The 18,922-nt window shown below is 44.0% G+C and overlaps 2 protein-coding genes across 3 annotated transcripts in view; one reads left to right on the top strand and one right to left on the bottom strand.

Moving 5' to 3' along the window:
• The first annotated feature begins 795 nt into the window (after window positions 1-795).
• LOC143325389 (uncharacterized) lies at window positions 796-11,024 on the top strand. The gene is made up of 8 exons (XM_076738394.1): window positions 796-1,014; window positions 2,168-2,347; window positions 2,703-2,891; window positions 3,954-4,130; window positions 4,634-4,775; window positions 8,009-8,553; window positions 9,265-9,406; window positions 10,038-11,024. Exons 1-8 carry the CDS (start codon window positions 919-921, stop codon window positions 10,808-10,810), a joined length of 2,244 nt encoding a protein of 747 aa, XP_076594509.1. The 5' UTR covers window positions 796-918; the 3' UTR covers window positions 10,811-11,024.
• The window catches only part of drp2 (dystrophin related protein 2), a 155,774-nt gene continuing 147,867 nt past the window's right edge, over window positions 11,016-18,922 (bottom strand). For both annotated transcript variants that reach the window (XM_076738393.1, XM_076738392.1), the window contains exons 22-25: window positions 18,634-18,886; window positions 15,441-15,558; window positions 15,219-15,305; window positions 11,016-14,780 (exon numbers count right to left, since the gene is read on the bottom strand). In XM_076738393.1, the coding sequence (XP_076594508.1) occupies window positions 14,761-14,780; window positions 15,219-15,305; window positions 15,441-15,558; window positions 18,634-18,886 (478 nt within the window). In that variant the 3' untranslated portion in view covers window positions 11,016-14,760. The remainder of the gene's footprint in view (window positions 14,781-15,218; window positions 15,306-15,440; window positions 15,559-18,633; window positions 18,887-18,922) is intronic.

Consider the following 18,922-nt stretch of genomic DNA (forward strand, 5'->3'; position numbering starts at 1 on the left):
GATGATGAATAATTAACTGTAGAACTTGGAAAATGTGTTTTCATTTCACTTTGTCTTTAGGTTTAAGTCTCGCTGACTGTGGCTGCTTACAGTAGTTTGAGCCTTTGTTAGTGCTCACAAGTGTATTTAGTGAGGCGTCCACTGAGCTTACTGGATTTAAACCAGGACAGTTTACTCTCACAGCTCATCAGAGTGTGGATTTTAATTTTATTTGACTTTCTCGTGTATTCAAGTGCTTCCTGCTAAAACAAGAGTGGAGATGATTAGCCAGAGAAAACAATCTGCTACTTATTTTTCGAGCAAAAAGTTTCTATTCCCAGCATCTGAAAGGTGAAGATTTGTTGCGTGCGATCATAAATTGAATGTGTTTGGATTTTGGACAGTTGGTAAAACAAGCAATTTGATGACATAGCCTTGGGCTTCCAGTTGTGATGGCATTTTCTGACATTTGATGGACCAAAATACTAACTGAGAGTGTAATTGGTAGATTTATCAATAGTTGCAGCAGTCACTGTTAATGGGCCACTTCCTGTCCACCCACCTGTGTGATGTAAAGTCCTGTGTCACTAAACCATCATCACGTCATCAGATTAATCTCCTTCCAGAATGGTCTCAACCTGGTCGAGAATGATCTGGGCCTTTCTCATCCAGGGCCCCGGCGGTCATCCTCGCCTCTCCCGCTCCTTCCTGCAGGGATTGCCCCGCCAATCGCAGGGGTAGGCAAGAGATTAGCTCCTCAGATTAAAGTGTCCACCTCCAAACCCTGCCTAATCCTGCCATCTGTCAGAGAGCAGCTAAGCAGCCAAGACTCTCACCACAAGGCTAATTAGAAAGACAGAAGAACAGAAACCCAGAGAGGAGAAAGAAATCTCCAGAACACACACTTTTCTGTCTGGTTTCACTCAAGGCAGAACAACAATGGAGGAGACATACCTTATGAACTATCCAGGAGTCAGGAAGAAGATTCTGGCAGGAGGCACAGGACCGCTGCCACACTTTCCACCTGGGACAAAGGTAACGAGTCACAGTTAACCCGACAACCTAAATAACACCACATTCAAACTCAGTGTGATTGGACCTGATTCCTGGCTTAATTACCATTGTGATATAATTAATGTTCCACAGAGAAATGGCTATTTTTAGCCGTGTATCGTTGCCCGATTCCATTAGATCCGTTGAATTTTTCATGAAGTGAGGAAATTTATTCTGTATCTGGCACTTACACACAGAGCAAACATTTGGTCAACCAAATTGCAACATGTTTTTTGGCACCGCAGCTGTGTTTCTGTTCATCCACTGATCCGCTGGTCGCCGACTTTTTTTCCCTTCCAAGTCATATCCAGCCATATGGCAGCGAGCCTGGACACCGTGACAAACATTTTCCATGACAATGCCAGCATGAATTTCCATTTACCTGTGTCTCTGTGTTACATTGAGTGTGTGCTCCCTCCCAGGTGAGGTGATTCCCAGTTGCGCACACAGTTATCAGATCATTATGCACAATCTGTCAAGTTATAAATAGAAGATTACATGCGAGCGGTGTGATTTTACAGTGAAGGCTTTGTCTTTCACATGCACCAAAACAGATGGAACACATAATGAAAACCAGCATGTTTGCGTTACATAAGAAGTGACTCAAATATGAAACAGCGTTCAGTGAAAATTCTATTAAAAAATACACATAAAGCTTTAAAAAACAATCAAAAAATTGTCAACAGCTGTTCTGTTTTGTGCCTGTGCCAGAAATACAAAACAACAAAGGAGAGAAGAAAACACATATACTGAATGTGTGCATACATGCATACATATATGTAAATTTAGAAAAATCAAAGGCAGCAATTTCCCACTGCATGTTATTTAGAAAGTGAAGACAAAGATGGTGCATTTTTATTGTCTGCACACTAAATATAGTATTATTGAGAAACCTACAAACACCATGTCTTAACCAGCGAATAAAGGGTCTTTTAAGTTCTCTCTCAAAGGGAAATTCAAGGTCTTTGAATAAAAGCGGGAATCATTCATAGACTTCCTGGAATTCTTCAATACTCAAAGTACAAAAATAATGATCTAAGCAACACATGGGCAAGCTGTACAGCATCTGTATTTTGCTGGCAAATAGTTTAATCTATTGATCTCCGCTGTCTCCTGCTCCCTCCTTCCATCCCAGCTGGTTTTCCATTTCCAGACGCTGCTGGACAACTTTGAACGAACGGTCATCGATGACAGTCGCCTGGCCGGCAGACCGGCTGAGATCTTTGTCGGAAAGATGTTCAAGATGGAGGTCTGGGAGACCCTGCTGACGTCCATGAGGACTGGAGAGGTGGCTGAATTCTGGTGTGATGCCACTGTGAGTTGAACTACAGCCTTCACACACATACGCCGAGATATTAGGCTCCTGAGAGAGGTCCTAATATGTGTTCACGAGCTTTAGCTCCTCATTATGATGTACATGAATCAACCTTCCCAAGCCTCCCGCCGCTCAGTATTATAAACACAAAAGCAATCCCTTTTCAAGCAAATTGTAGTGTTTTTCTTCTGGAGAAAACTGTAATCTGCAAGTAAAATTGTGTCCATTTTTCGGGTTTTCCTGGCAGGACTGATTGGCACAGGCTGCCAGCACCAGGGTGTTAGCATGATTAAGTGCTTCTATGTCTTGCTGCAGACCTGTTGTTTATGCTTTTGTTGATGAGTTTATTTTGCAGCACACAGGCTTGTACCCCATCGTGTCCAAGGGAATGAGGCTGATTGCTCAAGGGAAAGACCCCCTAGAGGGCCAGAGACACATGTGTGGCATGGGAAACATGTTCCACTATCACTCCACTGGTTTTCCAGAGCTGGATGAGCTCATGAGAACTCCTCAACCACTTATATTCATCATGGAGCTGCTGCAGGTAAGCACCGGCGGCAAAATAGTGTATGTCACACTGGATAGCAAAATAAGAAGACAGTGTAGAACAATCAGCTGTCTTTTTCCAGAAAACAGCTTTTCTCAGATTTTAGCATCTTTAAACATAGGCTGACAGCAAGAAAAGACACATTTACCTATTCATCCAACCCTCTTCTACAAGTGAGACACTCCTACGCATGATTTTCTAAAATCCACTGACAGAAATGACAAAAGTGAAACCCCACTCTGCCTGAGACATTCAGCTTTGAAATAATATAGTATCAGAACAAGCTTGAAACTCACCAGGGGGTCCAGCAGCGATAGGAGTAAATTAACATCTTCCCCATTTCAGTCTTACAATGCTTTTCTGCACTCAAGTTGACAGCTCAGAAGTCCTCAGATCCTGTAAGTAAAAGAAGGAATACCACAATGTAAAAACTCTCAGAAGTCCACTCAAATGAAGACAAGTTTTACCAACAAAATGTACTTTAAGTATCCAAAGTGCTTGTTATTCGCGACGACCCCTTTCAGTTTGTTAAATTACAGAGCTTCCAAGGTCTTGAATGATTTTTTTTTTTTTTTTTTACTTGATGTGCACACAAGTTATTATCTTGCATGACAAGTTCAATCTTTATCCTTGTTATTGGCAACCTTGTGTAAATCCCTGCAGAGCTTTACATAACTCCAACCTGAGCAGTTTTAATCAGCCACATAACTGAAAACACCCTTGTGCTTATGCACCACATTTTTCAAACGTTGCTCATGTGTTTTTTTATGTAAAATCAAAGTAACTAGTATGCAAAAAAAAAAAAAATTGTAGTGGAGTATAAAGTATAAATTAGTCTCTGCAATGTGGTGTAGAAGAAGTATAAAGTACCATATATTAGAAATAGCAAATTACAAATACCTTAAAGTCGTAGTTAAGCACAGCTGCACACTTTGTTTCTCTGCACCACTGCGACTGTTTGCACCTCTTTAGCATTAATCTGCGCTTCCTTTGTTGCTGTTTTTCTCCTTTTGATGTTTTTGTTCTGGTGTGCTCTCCTCTTGCCCCTGCCACTTCCAGGTGGGAGACCCCATGTCGTACCAGAGAGAGTCATGGATGATGGAAAAGGATGAGAAGCTGCAGACGGTGCCAATTCTCCACATGCAGGGCAATGCGCTGGTCAAGCAGAGACAATTCAGAGAGGCTGCCAGCAAGTACAAAGAGGCCGTCCTGCTGCTGAAAACAGTCCAGTCCAGAGTGAGAGACTGATTAGGGAAGATAGATGGGATGAGGGCGGCACAATGAGGAATGTGAATTTAGAGGTTTTCTCAGGATTTTAGGTTTTTGGGACGTGCAACTCTTTTCCAGTGGGAGATTCCTGTTTACCTGTTTTGCTCTGTATCCCTTATTAGAGGCAGCAGGGTGGGTGGAGGAATTCAGGAGGGCCAGTGTGTGTGAGATGTTCAGATCAGAGAGTGTAAAGAAATCTTTTGTGTGTCAAAGTGATTTTTGAGTTTGATGTCAGAGACTTTCAGAGAGTTGGTCTGTGTACAAACAGCTAGTAGAGCTCTCTTAAGCAGAGATGATACTCCATTGTCCCAAAGCCATTATATATATTTGAATCTGTGTGAAAATATTTAAGCCTACAGAATTCACATAAATTATTGAAATATGTGTAGGAGCAACATATGCCGAGCAACACAGCAGCACCATGGCGCAGCGCTGATCGTGTTCTTCCATTTGTGCATGTGCATGTGTAGGAGATGCCAGGTGATATAGACTACATTAATTTGGGTCGAATGATCATCCCCCTGGAGCTGAACTACTGCCAGTGTATGTTGGAGCTGGAGGAGTATTATGAAGTTATAGAGCACACCACCGAACTGCTGGAGAAACACAAAGGTAACTGCCTGGTTGGAGGATTGATTTAATCCTCAGTTTTGGCACTGAAAGATATCTTTAATTTACCTTTTCCAGGGAGAGCTGACTGAGCACACTTTTCTTTCCCAGTGTCGCCAAGCTTCACACTCACACAGTTGCATCATTTTCACAAATATGTTTACTTACTTTCTTGCCAAGAGTTCAGTAAGAGTTAGATACCACTCTCATGTCTGTCAGTCAGTAAGCGATTTGAGGGGATATGAGGAGAGTTGCCACCCCCTTTGTTAGCAAAATGATCAAAAATGCCCCCTTGTTGACCTGCCATCCCTGCACTCCATCCCCTAACAGAGAGAGTGCAGGGGTAGGGCTTGTTTAATTGAATATGTGAGTCTTCCCTGCCTCTCATTGATCCTTTATCTGACTGAGGTTTGTTCAAGTTAGAATCTATGTCCCTGACCATGGCTCAGAAATAACAGTAACTGTGCTGTGTATTGATAAATTCATGGCTGTGCATGGTGCTGAAGCAGCAGACCGATTTGTAATCATGCTTTTTTCTCTCTGTCTCACCCTTCTGTCAGTTTCCTCTTGGGTCTATAATGTTCACTAAAATATATACTATAAAGTGGTGGTATTCAGTGGTGTCTGTGCTGCTGAAAGTATGGGTCTGGGGGTGTAAAGATGCTCTAACTTTCCCCCATGTTAAAAATGAACAGATGACAGACTGCTGTCATGTAAATATGAAGCAACGGCAGGGGGTGGTTAGCTTAGCTTAGCATATACACTGGAAACAGAGGGAAACAGCGAGCCCGGCTTTGGCAAAGTCAAACAATTCAGATTACCAGCATCTCTGAAGAGGGGGACAACCCCATAATTTGTTTGTTTTACACTTAAGTTTTGTGTGAGTTAAACAAATGAGATATAAAATGTTAATTTGAGAGCTTTTAAGGGACTAGAAGGCAGATTTTTGTTACCAGCTAAGCTAAGCTAACTGTCACCTGCCGTAGATTGACACTGTTGTCATGTCCGTTAAATATGAAGCTATATCAGCCAAGAGACGGTTAGCTTAGCATAACGACTGGAAGCAGGAGAAACAGCTAGCCTGGTTTTGTCCCCCTCCAGGACCATAGATCATATTTTCTCTTTATTTTTTTTGTATGGGTTAAATAAATTAAAATAGCATGTTTGGCAGTGCCAAGCTAACTGTTTCCCTCAGCCTCCAGTCATTATGCTAAACCAAACTAACCATCTCCAGGCTTTAGTTTCATATTTAATAGACAGACATGAGAGTGGTAACAAGTTTGTTATCTAACTCTCAGCAAGAAGGCATAGGAGTCTTTCTCAAAATGTCAAACTTTTCTTTGTTATCAAGTAAATTAAAAGCTGCTCAGTGAAGAGTAAAATGAGGGCTTGTACCAAGTCACTTCCTGCTCAGGACACTGTATGAACGCCGTGACAAACAGTAATTTCAAAATGTTGTAAAACACTGACAGTTCAGGGTCTGAGGCCTCAGCTGGCTTTACAACAGTGGCTGTTGTATGATGCAGCTGTGAATTCAGTGTATTTCAGTGCGCAGGAGGGCTGACGTTGATGATACCAAGGGTTTTACAGTCGGTGCAGCCCTGGGAATTGTACTGTCATATCCATGGCTACTCATATAATCCTAGAGGAGCTCACATTCTGGCACACTCTCCACTTCAGAGCCTTATGAATTATGCCACTGAGGCAGTCTTTATTTTACTCTCTGTCCCTCAGCCTGGATTTCCAGTTTTCTGTTTGTCTTTGTGTGTGGCAGGAGGAGGGAGTGTGTACAGCTGTGAGTGTGTGTGGCCGTACGATGCATGTGCTCGATGCTTGTTTGGCAGGAGGAGGAAGGGTGTAAAGTTGCTTGAGAGTGAGACGGTATCATGGAAATGATGGGCAGGAGTCTCTGAGCTCCATTGGCCCATTTCGAGCAGCCGCCACGAGGCTTCAGCCCTCCCCACAAAGCCTATAAGAATGATCCACCCCACACTAGCATCACTCCACCTTTCTTTTCTCACTTTCTCCTCGTTCAGGGTCTTCAGTTTCCCTTTTCCAATCCTTTTCCAGCTCTACCCTCGATTTCATTTCCCCTCTTTTCACACCTTTGTCTCCTTTTCCTCTCCACTTTACTTGCTTTCTCCTCGCTGTTGTTCCTCCTGTCATCAATACCATGTTGTCTGCAACAGCCCAAGTCAGCCACTTCACTCTGCTGTTTTATCCTTTCAACCCAGTTGCGCTTCAGAAAAACAAGTAAGCCAGTGGTAGCTCACTGCAGTGTCTCTGCTTCTGCCAGAGGCGACAAAGAAATCAGTTTAAATGTTGGCTGAAAGATTTAGCGTGGAGGGAAATTAAATGCAGAGGAACAGAAAGCTCAGCCATCAGCGGGTGTCTAACCAAGCACATGAGCACCGTGTTTGTGTGTGTGACAACTTTTAAAAGATTTAGTTTGACGTTCTGGGAAATGCGTTTGTTCTGAGAAGATTGATACTACTCTCATGTCTGTCTGTTAAATATAAGACCAGCAAGCAGTGAGAGAGCTTAGCTTAGCTTAGCTTAGCTTAAAAACTGGAAACATTAGCCCAGCTCTGGCCAAAGGTAGCAAAATCTGCCCGCTATCACCTCCAAAGCTCACTAATTAACATGCTGTTTTGTTTGTTTAATATGGACAAAACCAACGTGTAAAGAGGGATGTGGTTAGACAGAGTCTGCTGGGCTTTTCGCCTTCTTCCAGTCTTCATGCTAATCTGAGCTAACTCCTGGCTCTAGCTTTGTGTAACAGTCAAATCTATATGCAGCCAGGACATGGCTACCTTAGCAAAAAGATTTGTAAAAACAATAGATTTTACAGGGAGTAATGTGCTGGACTATTTCTTGGCCAAGTACAGTAACCACCCATAAAAAAGGCAAACCTTTGGGTGAGCCTTTTGAGCCAGGCTAGCTGTGTCTCCATATATTCCCAGTCTTTGTGTGAAGCTAACTAGCTGCTAGCTGTAGCTTAGCAGACATGAGAATAAGCACATAATGAAAAAACTCAAAGTTTTTCTTTAGTGAGGAATAAAGATAGTTTGTTTTGAGAAATGCACACACACAGTCCTAAATGCAGACAAATTGCCACATCAGGTTTATTATTGAATATCCCCAGTATAGACATTAATAACTATGTATTCATGCTTTTTTCTCATTATTCTGCTGCTTTTTTTCTTTTCTTTTTTTTTTTTTTTGCTGTTTCTCAGACTGTGTAAAAGGCTACTACAAGAGAGCCAAGGCTCACGCTGCTGTGTGGAATGAAAAGGAAGCCCGCAGAGACTACAACATGGTGGTCCACCTGGACGTCACTCTGGCCTCTCTAGTCAACCGAGAGCTGAGGGCCATGTCAGAGCGCATGAAGGAGAAATACTGGGAAGAGAAGGAGAAATACTGGAACATGCTGGAGTCAAAGGGGGAAAAAAACAAAGAGGAAGAGGAGGAGGAAGACAAAGGAAAGCAAGAAGATGGTGATGATGAGAGTAAAGATGCGGTGGGGGAGGAAAAAGGTAAAGAAGAATCTCCATCCAGATGTGCTGAAGGCAATAATGAGAAGCTCTTACCTGAGAGAACAGGTGACAAAGAGGAAGAAGGCCCTGCCAGTAAAGGTGAAGGGAAGGGCTGGCAGCAGATGCTACGACTGGTCATGCTGCTGCAGAACGAAGGAAACTTCCTCATTAAGGAAAACCGCTTTCAAGATGCTTCTGTAAAGTTCAAGCAGGCCATAGAATACATGGACACCCTTCAGACCATGGTTAGTGTAATTTGTTGTATTTTGATGTCACGTAAAAGCATGCACAAAAATAATAATGCAGTGTTCTTCTGTCAAATAAAACCTTTTGTGATGACAGAGGGACGTCAGGACCGATGCCGGCCATATTAACGGCCTCCAGTCCGAGCCATTTATCAGGATGAGTGGATTGAATGTGCCAGAAAGTAAAAAGGATTGTGGCTCGTAAACTATAATCATCTGTCATGGTTGCTTTTTTACTGAAGAGCAGCTGTGGTATTGTAGGTATGCTGGCGAAGCGAAGAGCAGAGAAAAGAGCTCTAAAAATAACAGCTATCCACAGAGATATCACTGTGACAGCGCTCGCCTCTGCTTCTTTTCTCTTTCTTAAACTCCCTCACTCCTGCCACACCTCGCTGTCTAACTCCCTCACACTTTCCACACAACAAAATCCCTCTTCTCATCAACCCACCCTCCTGCATCTTCATGTCCCCTCCTTCTATTCTTACAATCCTCCACCCTTTACCTCATCTCTCTATCATCTTCAGCATCTAATCTTCTCCATCATTCCCCCCAACCCTTACATCTTCACATCTTTTTATTGTTACCGCGCTCTTTCTTCTTCTTCTTCTTTCATCTTTTTAGCTTTCCTCTGCCATCCGCCACCTCCTCCTCTACAGTCACCACCACCACCACCACCTCCCACCCATGTTGTCCTCTCTGTGTGCTTGGCAGGTGGATCAGCAGGCCGAGGACTGGGAGTCGCTGGAGAAAGTGCGCCTCCCGTTGACTCTCAACCTGAGCCAGTGCATGCTGGAGCTGAAGCAATACCAGCAAGTGGTGGATCTCAACAGCACGCTGCTGGAGAAGCATAAAGGTAATATATGTTATCTGAAGCAGAGGAGGAAACAAAAAGATGTGTTTTGATCTAGAAATAGGTACATGAGTGTAAATAAACAAGCTCCGTTTTCATTGCTTTTCCTCACACACCTTCATTTTTGAGCTTAAAAATATCAAGATCTGTTGCTAGTACAAATGCCTGCCCCCAGCAAACGCCTGCCTTCACACCGCAGCAGTCCTTGATCTCTCTGTTTACCCGAGAAAGAAGGAACCAAACATTCACCACCGCATTGCTGAGTCTCTCTTTCGTTCCCCTGGCACCCACCCATGGACATCACAGTCAAAAATGAATTCATTGTTTTCTTTTTGTTTCTGCTATGACTGAATTATTTATAGTTGAGGCTGATGTGAAATGGTTGTTCTTATGCTTTCCTTTTCCCTTCATTTACTTCTCTCCAACTTTCGCTTTCTCCTTCGTCTGCCTCCTGCCTCACCACTGGTGTGCAGTGCAGCTGTTTCATCCTCCCCCCTGCAGTTTGTTTTACCTTTAACTTTTAGTTTTACTGCTTGTCAATTTCATTCTTGCTGACCTCCTGTTGCTGATGTGGTCTTTTACGTGTCAATATTTCTGTTATTTCTACCCCTCTGTCTTTCCTTGTTCTCCATAGGTAACTTTAAGGCGGTGTACCAGCGGGCACGAGCGCACGCCGCTTTGTGCAACGAGGATGAAGCTCGGAGGGACTTTGATATGGTGGAGAAATTGGACCCAAAGTTCAAACCCTTCGTCCGGCAGGAACTGAAAAGGCTGAGTGAGAGCATGCGCTCCATGCACGCCAGCCAGAATAAGACTTACTGGGATACGACGCAGGAGAAGTGGGGGCCTGGTGGAAGCAAGGCAAAGGGTGCAGCAAGAAAAAAGAAATTTTCACAGAAAGCCACTGAAGAAAAAACTCAAGCAGATAAGAAGACAGAAAACAGTAAGACAGGAGACAAGGAAAGCTCAGAGAAACCCGCCTCCGCTGAGACAGGGGGAGCGGATGACGCAGAAACAGAGAAAAATCCAGATGTGAAAGCAGAGCAGTGTAATAAAGAGCCAGAGAGTGGGAGGGCGAGCGGAGAAGGGTTAGATAATGAAAATATGGAGAGTGTCGCAGTTCACGAGGACGAGCAGGATGCACCAGATAATGGAGAAACAGATAAAGATAGCGATCCTGCGCCCACCAGCACAGGCAAAGATAATGTAGTGAGCAAGAGATCGGCGGGCGATAAGGCCAGAAAGGTCAAACGCCAATCAGGTGCTGTACCAGGCCAAAGCAGAAAAAGCAAAGGGAACAAGGCCACCAGTGATAAAACAGGAAATGGTGGCACGCAGTCAAAACAGACCAATAAGGTGCAGAGCCAAAGGAACGCTGGGCAAGCTGAGGCCAGAGAGACAAAATAGGAAAGAAATGGGAAAGAACAGCAATATGGAGGCAGAAAGTGAAGCCAAGCCTCAAGTCTCAACAGGAAAAACTGATGCTACATCCAAATCCAAATATAAACACATGGAGGAAAATGAATATAAACAGCCGTATTTGTTAAGTTTCATTATTCAGTTCTCCAAGGAATAAGTGCAGGCACATAAAAAAAGCTCGGCAGACGAGGAGTTTGCCAAATACAAAGTTTTTATTTCTGTACACAAAGAGTAGAAAGCAGCCAATAACCCACTTGTTATTACAGTAAAAAGCCTTTCTTCAGAAAACTTTTTATACAGATTAAAAACTCCAGAGAAAAGACAGCAAGAAGTGTTTGAGTGCTGGACAACAACAGAAAATCAAACCCATTAAACAGTACACTTTTGAAATGATTAATGAGGTATATTAATGGTGATTTTAAAGAAAGATACCACAGTTCACCTGTAAGTAATGAGTGTGTGTGTGTATATACGTGTTAGTGTTAACCACACCTTGTTTGAGGTTAGGTGATTCATCGCCCTGTCCTGTGTGGGAGGTGACATACAAGCACATGTGTCCGTATTACAAGCTTAGATGCAAACATGGAGGGTGTGACTGAGTCGGGAGAGTAATGAACGGTGCCAGTAGCGTGTTGGCTGGCTACATGCAGAAACAGAAGTCTGGAGAGCGATAGCAGCATCCTCTGGGGGTGGTCGGGCGGGGGCTCTTGCCTCTGTGGAGAACCTCTTCCTTCAATCTCACAGCTTCAGTCACGCCACAGAGAGCAGGGCAGGTTTTAGTGTGCGTGGGGAATATAGGGCAGCTGCTGCCAGTATAGAAATTTGTACATGTGTCAGACCTCAAAGAGACGATCACAAAAAGAGATGAGACTCGCTGTGCGGCTCCCCGGCAAGCGGGATGACCATCAAAGTCAATTTAGATGTCAAACGACAGCAGCAGAGTGAAACACAGGGACAAACTGTGTATGATAGTTAGAGCTGCAACCAGCAATCAATTTGTTGTCTATTGAATTAATATGCAACTATTTTGACAATCATTTCTGGTCTCTTCACTCCTAAACTGAATATCTGGACAAAACAAGACATTTGAGAATATCGTCTTGGGCTTTGGGAAATAACGATGGATGTTTTTTCACCATTTACTGGCATTTTACAGACCAAACAATGAATCTATCAATTGAGTAAATAGCTGACAGATTAATCAACACTGAAAATAATTGTAAGTGCAGCCCTAATGATATTGCAACTGTCATTTAACCACCGAGTGTATTTATTTCACTCTGCCTCCTCTGTGCCGTCTTAAAATGCAGGCGACAAATGTTGACATGCAGCTCATTGGGGAATGCCTCCTCTCCTCTTTCACACGCTGTCACTGTTACATCATTTTGCGTACCCACATACAAAAGTATGGAGATAAATAAGTGTGCGAGGCCGCCGGGTGATCATCAATGTGTAATGAGATGTGTGAATACCGATAAATAAACGTCTGAATCAACGTTACTTGTCATGGCTTTCTCTTTTTTTTTTTGTTTTGTTTTGTTTTGTTTTCATCCACAAGCCGAGCTGCTGCTCTTCATTCTGACTTAAGCTTCACCAAAACGAATTCTGCAGCGCTGCTGATGCGGAGACAGATTCAACACATGATAACAAGAAGCTTCAGCTTCAGCTACACACTGGCAGGCTTCAGAGGAGCTAGAAGTGAAGAAGACGAGAGTGGCGCTCTCCCTTGCTTCCCTTAAGGCTATTAGCATTTGTATGATGAACGGCACATCACCTCTCCAACTCGCAACCCTGCGGTACTGCGTCCTTGGGGACAGTTCCCTAGCAACAGCATCAAAACTAACAGGCAGCAAGTGCTGAGGAGGACGGAGTCAAAATGTGAGCGCTGTGTGCCTGGAGGGGCAGCCCGTAACGAATGCAGCACATGGGTTTCGAACTCATGTATGTGAGGTCAGTGTCGTTCTAAGGATTAAGATGGAATCTGAGCTGTGGACGTCTCTGTCTTTTCTGTGAGGACGAGGCGCTGTGATTGCCGAGAAACACAGAGCCACAGCTTACTTGTTTCAGGCAATCGCTTGTCTTGCTTCTGGAGATTCTGCTGTGGCAGGCACATCAAAGTGGATCTCTCCCACCAGCCCTCCAGCAATAAATGGATTGTTTTTTTTCCCGCCTTTCCTCCCTCGTCTCAGATCTTTCAGCCCTTCAAGCATCCCCAGCATCATGGCTTCACCCATAAAAGCCCTGTTTAGCTGGTTTCAGTGAATGGGTGCTCGCGTGCTGTTATCCTCGCTCTTCTATTCTTCCTGTTATTCCACATTAACCACAGGTCTGTCCAGGGACTGACTGACACCCAAACCCACGCCTGATGCAACCTCTGCCCTGACTGTAAAACATAATAAAAAATGAGTCCAGAAACTCGCTCTGAATGGATCCAGTTTGGTTTTAAGGCATTAATTGACTGTGCTATGTTTAGAACAGAATGACCCTGATAGGATGAGGGCACAGCCACTTCAACCACTCTTCTTTGTAAATCTAAAAGCAATTAAGTACGCATTAGCAAGGGAAAATGAGGCATGTAGAATCAACATTTACTGTTCTTTTCAAATCTACACGGAGAGGGGGGATTATTAAGGATGAAGTGTAGGACTGTGTTGTGGTGGCATGCCTTGTCCCCCCTGTAGTGTGTGGGATTGGCCCTGCAGAGAGAGAGAGAGTCAGAGGGCTTCAGCCTGGCGGCACCATCGCTTGGAGCTGCTCCTTTCTCTTTCACTGCACACAGCAGGAGAGCTCTAAGATTCCAGAGCGAAAGCCTGCATGCTGATATTAATCGCAGACATTTCCTCAACCAAACTCAATCTCAGTCACAATCCAAATTGGCTCAAAACTGAGAGCTTGTCTGAATCCCGCGAGGCAAAGACATGAAAAGGATCTCCATCCTTTATGGAAGTCTGTGTTTTTCGGGACGCAGCACAGCACGTTATCGACCACGCGGGGAGCCATTTGTGTGTTTGTGCACAATGAGGGAAGGGCGCTTCGTCAATAGGGAGCATGGATGTAGCAGCATACATGTGTGCATGCACGTACGGTGAGTGCTGTAAGAGCGTAAAGGGCTCACTTAGGAGAGGCGAGCAATGAGAGCGACAAGCAGTTTGAGAGGATTAAAGGAACACAGTGTGTGCATACAGAGGCGCTGTGCTAGCGGGCACTTTGGCGGTCTTAAATAAATCATGGATTTAACTGATGATGTGTCATTCTCACAAAGTAAATAAGCTCGTTGTGGCAGCTCTCAACTCCCTGACAATCTGCACCACGCAGCCACATCAAATTGCAGTCAGCCCAGCCCTGATCTAGTTTACACAAGCAAGCTTTAACGCACCACCTCCCTTGAAAAAACAAAAATAACAACCATGATAACACATTCAAGGAGAAAAAAACACACAAACACTGAAGATACAGGCATTCTGACAAACACAGGGGGATATTCTTCTTATTCCTTTTTGCATTTTTTTCAAGTTCTTTTTCGTGGAAAGGTCCAATTTGTGCTGTGGACTAATATAAAGCTTCACACCTCTGAAGGACTACACAGATACTGGTAAGCACAGTGTCTTGGCTGGGCATTTTCCTTTGACTTCAGTCTCTCCCTGACCTGCTGCTAATGTTAGTTTCCTTTGGCTCGTTAACATGGTGTCAGGCTGCGCCACTGAAGTTATGAGGCACAGCCTGGCCAAACGGACATCAGCGGGAGCCTTTAGCAGTTTGCATGAAAAAGGCTTTTAGTGCACAGAGTTCCAGTAGAGGGTTAGCTCTGGGTATCATAGCTGCTGCAGCGGTCACAGGGCCTGGTGTATTGTGGCCTGACCTCAGCCATCTGGAGCTCCTCCCGCTGCCATCAGGCATCCTTTCAGGCTTTCACACTGCTTCTCCAGGCCCACTCGGGGTTAGATGTGTGAGGTGGTGCCTGAAATTAGGAAACAGAAGAAGAGTGGGGGGAAAAAAAAGGGAAAGCTTTTACGATTTTAGGAACACATGCAGAAGACTGACAAAATGTTCTTGGCTATAACTATGAAGACTATAATTATGATAATCCCCCTCTTTGTTCACGTTACAGGCTTTGGACTGCCCAGCAAATTGCGTTTTAAATGCGACAGGACAGTTTGCAAAGTGTGTGACACTGACGCTCTCTTTCTCTCTCTGTGCTACTGTCTCTCTTTATCTTTCTCCTCCTCCCTGCTATTTAATCTCCCCGTCCCTCCCCCCACCTATCGACCCACAGCAGTACATATTTGCTCTTCTCTCCATCTCTCACTCTCTCGCGGGTGATGGAGGAGCAAAGGTTCTGGCTCCGAAGCATGCAGCGCTTTGGCTGCTATGATCCATGCGGCCGAGGCGAACTCACCCGGTTCTGAGGGGAAGACGTTTCTCAGCTGCTCGATGACCTCCTGGAGCTGCAGCACTGTATCCTGTTCGTGCTCCATATCATCTCCTGTCACACACACAGAGAACGTTACACCTCTGTGAGCAATTAAGGGTGGGGCGGGCGGGGGAGGATGCATTGTTTCACATTCAATGTGCGTGCATGTGTCAAGCCCACTTCCGAGCCCGGCTGCACATCGCTGACCTGCAGCTTCAGTGTCAGTGGTCTCTCTGCTGGCCGGCTCCCCGTGGTGACCCCCTCCAGACACGGGAGAAGACAGGGTTGACGGTTCTGATCCGTTGGCCTCCGAGTCATCTTTGGGCTGTTTTAGGAAAGACTAATTGTCATTCATTCCAAATAATAGCTCATATCCATCATGTTTCAGGCTAAAGAGTCATTTAGCCTTTCACATAATAATGAATGTGATAGCTTATAGCTCTCAGCCAGGAGTCCTCTCTGAGCAGAATCCTTTAAAAAAAGGACAATTTTGCCCAACAGCTGTTACGCAAAAACCATCAGGTTACTGTGATTTGTGCTTTGATAGACAGATAAAAAGATGAATTGCACTGCACACAGCTGCACTGCAGAAAACACAGCAACAGAGGTGGAGGGAAGGTCTCAAATCACAATCAAAGATGCATAAAATAACTCTGGAGGATATTTCCATATACCTCATATTTACGACCCGACAACTTTTGGATTGTTTTCAGCAACACTGTAGGAATACTCAAGAAGTGAGCAAGTTCAGTCGCTGCAGAGAAACTGGGGTGTCTGCAGAGACTCGGAGGAATTCACACTTCCACACGCTACAAAGGCCGATTTTGCTGATTTTATTTTTTGAGGAAATGAAACTGAATAGGATTTTTTTTTTTTTAACCCAGGAATGTTTACCTCCTCTACCTTCTCTTTCAGACTCTCTTTACTCTTCACTCTCAATTTCCCGTGTTTAGCCTGAAGAGGAGGATCCTGTCCCTCTTTCTCAGAGTCTTTCTCCTGTACTCAGTCTCTTGGTCCCTCTCCCTTTGTTCACTGACCTGTATGTGTAATTTGCATCTGCTGCTAACAATTTACACTTTCTTATTATAGTAACTGCATACGTCAGCTCCCACTCTCCCAGCCATCTCTTCCTCACACCTTTCCTTTACACTGCAGCAAATCCTTTTACATTACACTCCAGAGTGTCTTAAGGCTTATCCTCTTTCTTAACTCTTTCTTTTCTTGACTTTTATGTACTCCCACAACTATTTCCATCTCGCAATGTCATATCTTCAAAGTTCAAAATTTACATTTTCAGAGCAGTTGTTATTTTGCATTTTTTACATACAGTATATCTTTGCCTTTTTGTACTTATGAATGTATGTGAAGCACTGCGCTACCTGATGTAGGGTATGCATACAAATGTTGAAAACCACTGAATATGTCTGCCTGTGCCCTTTATTCAAACTACACACTACAGTTCAGCTGTGTGTTGACAATCAGTGTTGATAGTGCATGTCCTACTGTAGCCTGTATGTCGGGATATTTCTGGTCTAATAATGCGTATATGATTATAATGCTGGCTACAGGCCGACTGTTAACACTGCTGGTAGGATAGTAAAGGTTAATGTCTCTCATAAATACAAAATCCCCTCAGAAATCATTAAAATGATTAATAGAACTCCTCTTTCTTGTACCGGTCACTTTCAGCTCCTGCACACGGTGAAGAAAAGTCAGAAATCCACAACATAAACAGAAACGGTACACAGATCTGACTTCAATAACTGCATGAGGTACAAACTGTCACGTGCACAAGCCATGTTGATCACTTTTTGGGATCCTCTGGAAACAGTTTCTGTTGTTGTCTGTGCTTCCTGCAGCGCATTTGTGTATTTGAGTGCCTTTTCTGTTTTTGAGGTTTCCTAAATGCAATGAATATATATTGTCAAATTAATGGAGATATTTTCTTACTTTGCTTGTGTCATGTCGATTCGCCTGTGTTTTCTAGTGCTGCAGTGCATCACATTAAGCTCTCAGAGCCACTGTATGGTGCAGTTAACCAGAGCCCCTTAACACAGTAAATTAGTCTGCTTTATTAACAAGCTGAGACTTCGGAATGATGAGTAGAGCCGTGCCGGAGGATCTGAAGGAGGGATCAGGCTGGTTAAATGTCTCAGTTGGAAAATAGTGTGTATATAATAAATAAAAAGGGGCTCAGACTAGACCCCTGAGGGATCCCACGCAAGGGAGGAGCACAAGGGAAGGAGGCGTTAACTCTAGTGGTGGCAGAAGTACTCAGATACTAACACCTGTCTTTTTTGTACAGTGAATTTATATCAGACTCCGTGGTTTCATTTCCAGGAATGAAAGACCATGAGAAAATATGTGTCAAATGAACAGAAAGATAAGATTCATTTTAGGATTTGTTACAGGACCACAGGATGACCCAGGGAACACATGTCAGGGCTTTATCTTCCCACCTGGGACAATATGTCACACATGGTATGGGACTGCCCAAAAGTACCCTCCTTTTGGCAGAAAGCTGTACGCACCACCTCCACCTTGACAAACGGCTCCAGTCCTTCACCTCCTCAATAACTCCTCAGAGTTACTACTTCTACAAAAGAGATGGCTGAGTGGTGAGTGAGCAGCCAAGAAGCTTATCGCTCAGTGTCGGATATCTTCACAAACTTTGATGTTAAATTACCGGCTCCAGTGTCTTCTGGACGCTGTGTTTCATGAACTATCGGCTGCTCAGATGAAGCAGCCACTTCTACCACTGTTGGTTCAGGGGAGGATGGAACACTGTGAAAGAGTCACTTTAAAATAACCCAATTGCTTTTTAAGTACTCTTTTGATTCATCATTGTGAATGAACAATGTGAAAAGCTTCTTTTACTGTTATTATCCTCCTTTTTTATTCCTCTAAAATCTGTTCTTCTTCTTCTTCTTCTACGTCCCATTCACTGTAGGGGATGAGGGATGGGGAGTGGCGGCAGCATATTATGGTTCCACCTTGTTGAGATGGAGTTAATCGTAACTGCTTTATATAATGCTGAGTTTATCAATCAATCAAGCAATTTAAAAAAAAAAACAAAACTGAATCCCATAAAATAACATAAAAGTATCATGAAAACACAAAAGTAAGAATAAACTGAAATAAGTATCTGATAAGATACTAAAATATCAAAACATTAGAGTAGATTATTCAACATAAACAGCAAAGAATTAATTAAGTAAAAGTGAATTTTAAACTTGGAGTAATGGAGTAAAAGGTACAGTACTGGTCTGAAACGTTGTGGATTAGAAGTTTGATTGCGAGGCCTCAAAACTGTATGTATGTACAGTACTTAAGTAAATGTATTTGCACTACTGCTCAGCTCTCGGCATGACACCCCAGCACCACGCCTCTCACAGAGTACCTGTAGCAGTAGCTCCCTGAGCCTGCGCAGCTGGGACTCCAGCTGTTTGTTGTGGTCCTCCAGGATCTGCATGCGGGTCTCCAGGCGCGTCTTGTGTTGCCGGAGGACCCGTGCCTCGGCCAAGAGCTCCTCGTCCTGCTGTCCTTCCGCCGTGGGTGAACCCGGGCCTCCCTCTCCAGCCTCAGTCAGCATGGGAACTGACGCCGCCTCCTCGTGCTTCCACTTGAGCCTCCTGTACTCGCCCTGCAGCACCCTGAGGTCCCACAGCGGACAGATGGAGGGAAAACAG

Source organism: Chaetodon auriga, chromosome 9 (assembly GCF_051107435.1).
Source record: "Chaetodon auriga isolate fChaAug3 chromosome 9, fChaAug3.hap1, whole genome shotgun sequence".
Taxonomy (NCBI): domain Eukaryota; kingdom Metazoa; phylum Chordata; class Actinopteri; order Chaetodontiformes; family Chaetodontidae; genus Chaetodon; species Chaetodon auriga.

Bases quoted from the DNA above. Each gene is read 5' to 3' on its own strand.
- LOC143325389 (XM_076738394.1), top strand. From the start codon at position 919: ATGGAGGAGACATACCTTATGAACTATCCAGGAGTCAGGAAGAAGATT. The intron at 1,015-2,167 runs GTAACGAGTCAC...CTTCCATCCCAG, and splicing joins ACTTTCCACCTGGGACAAAG to CTGGTTTTCCATTTCCAGAC. The intron at 2,892-3,953 runs GTAAGCACCGGC...TGCCACTTCCAG, and splicing joins TCATCATGGAGCTGCTGCAG to GTGGGAGACCCCATGTCGTA.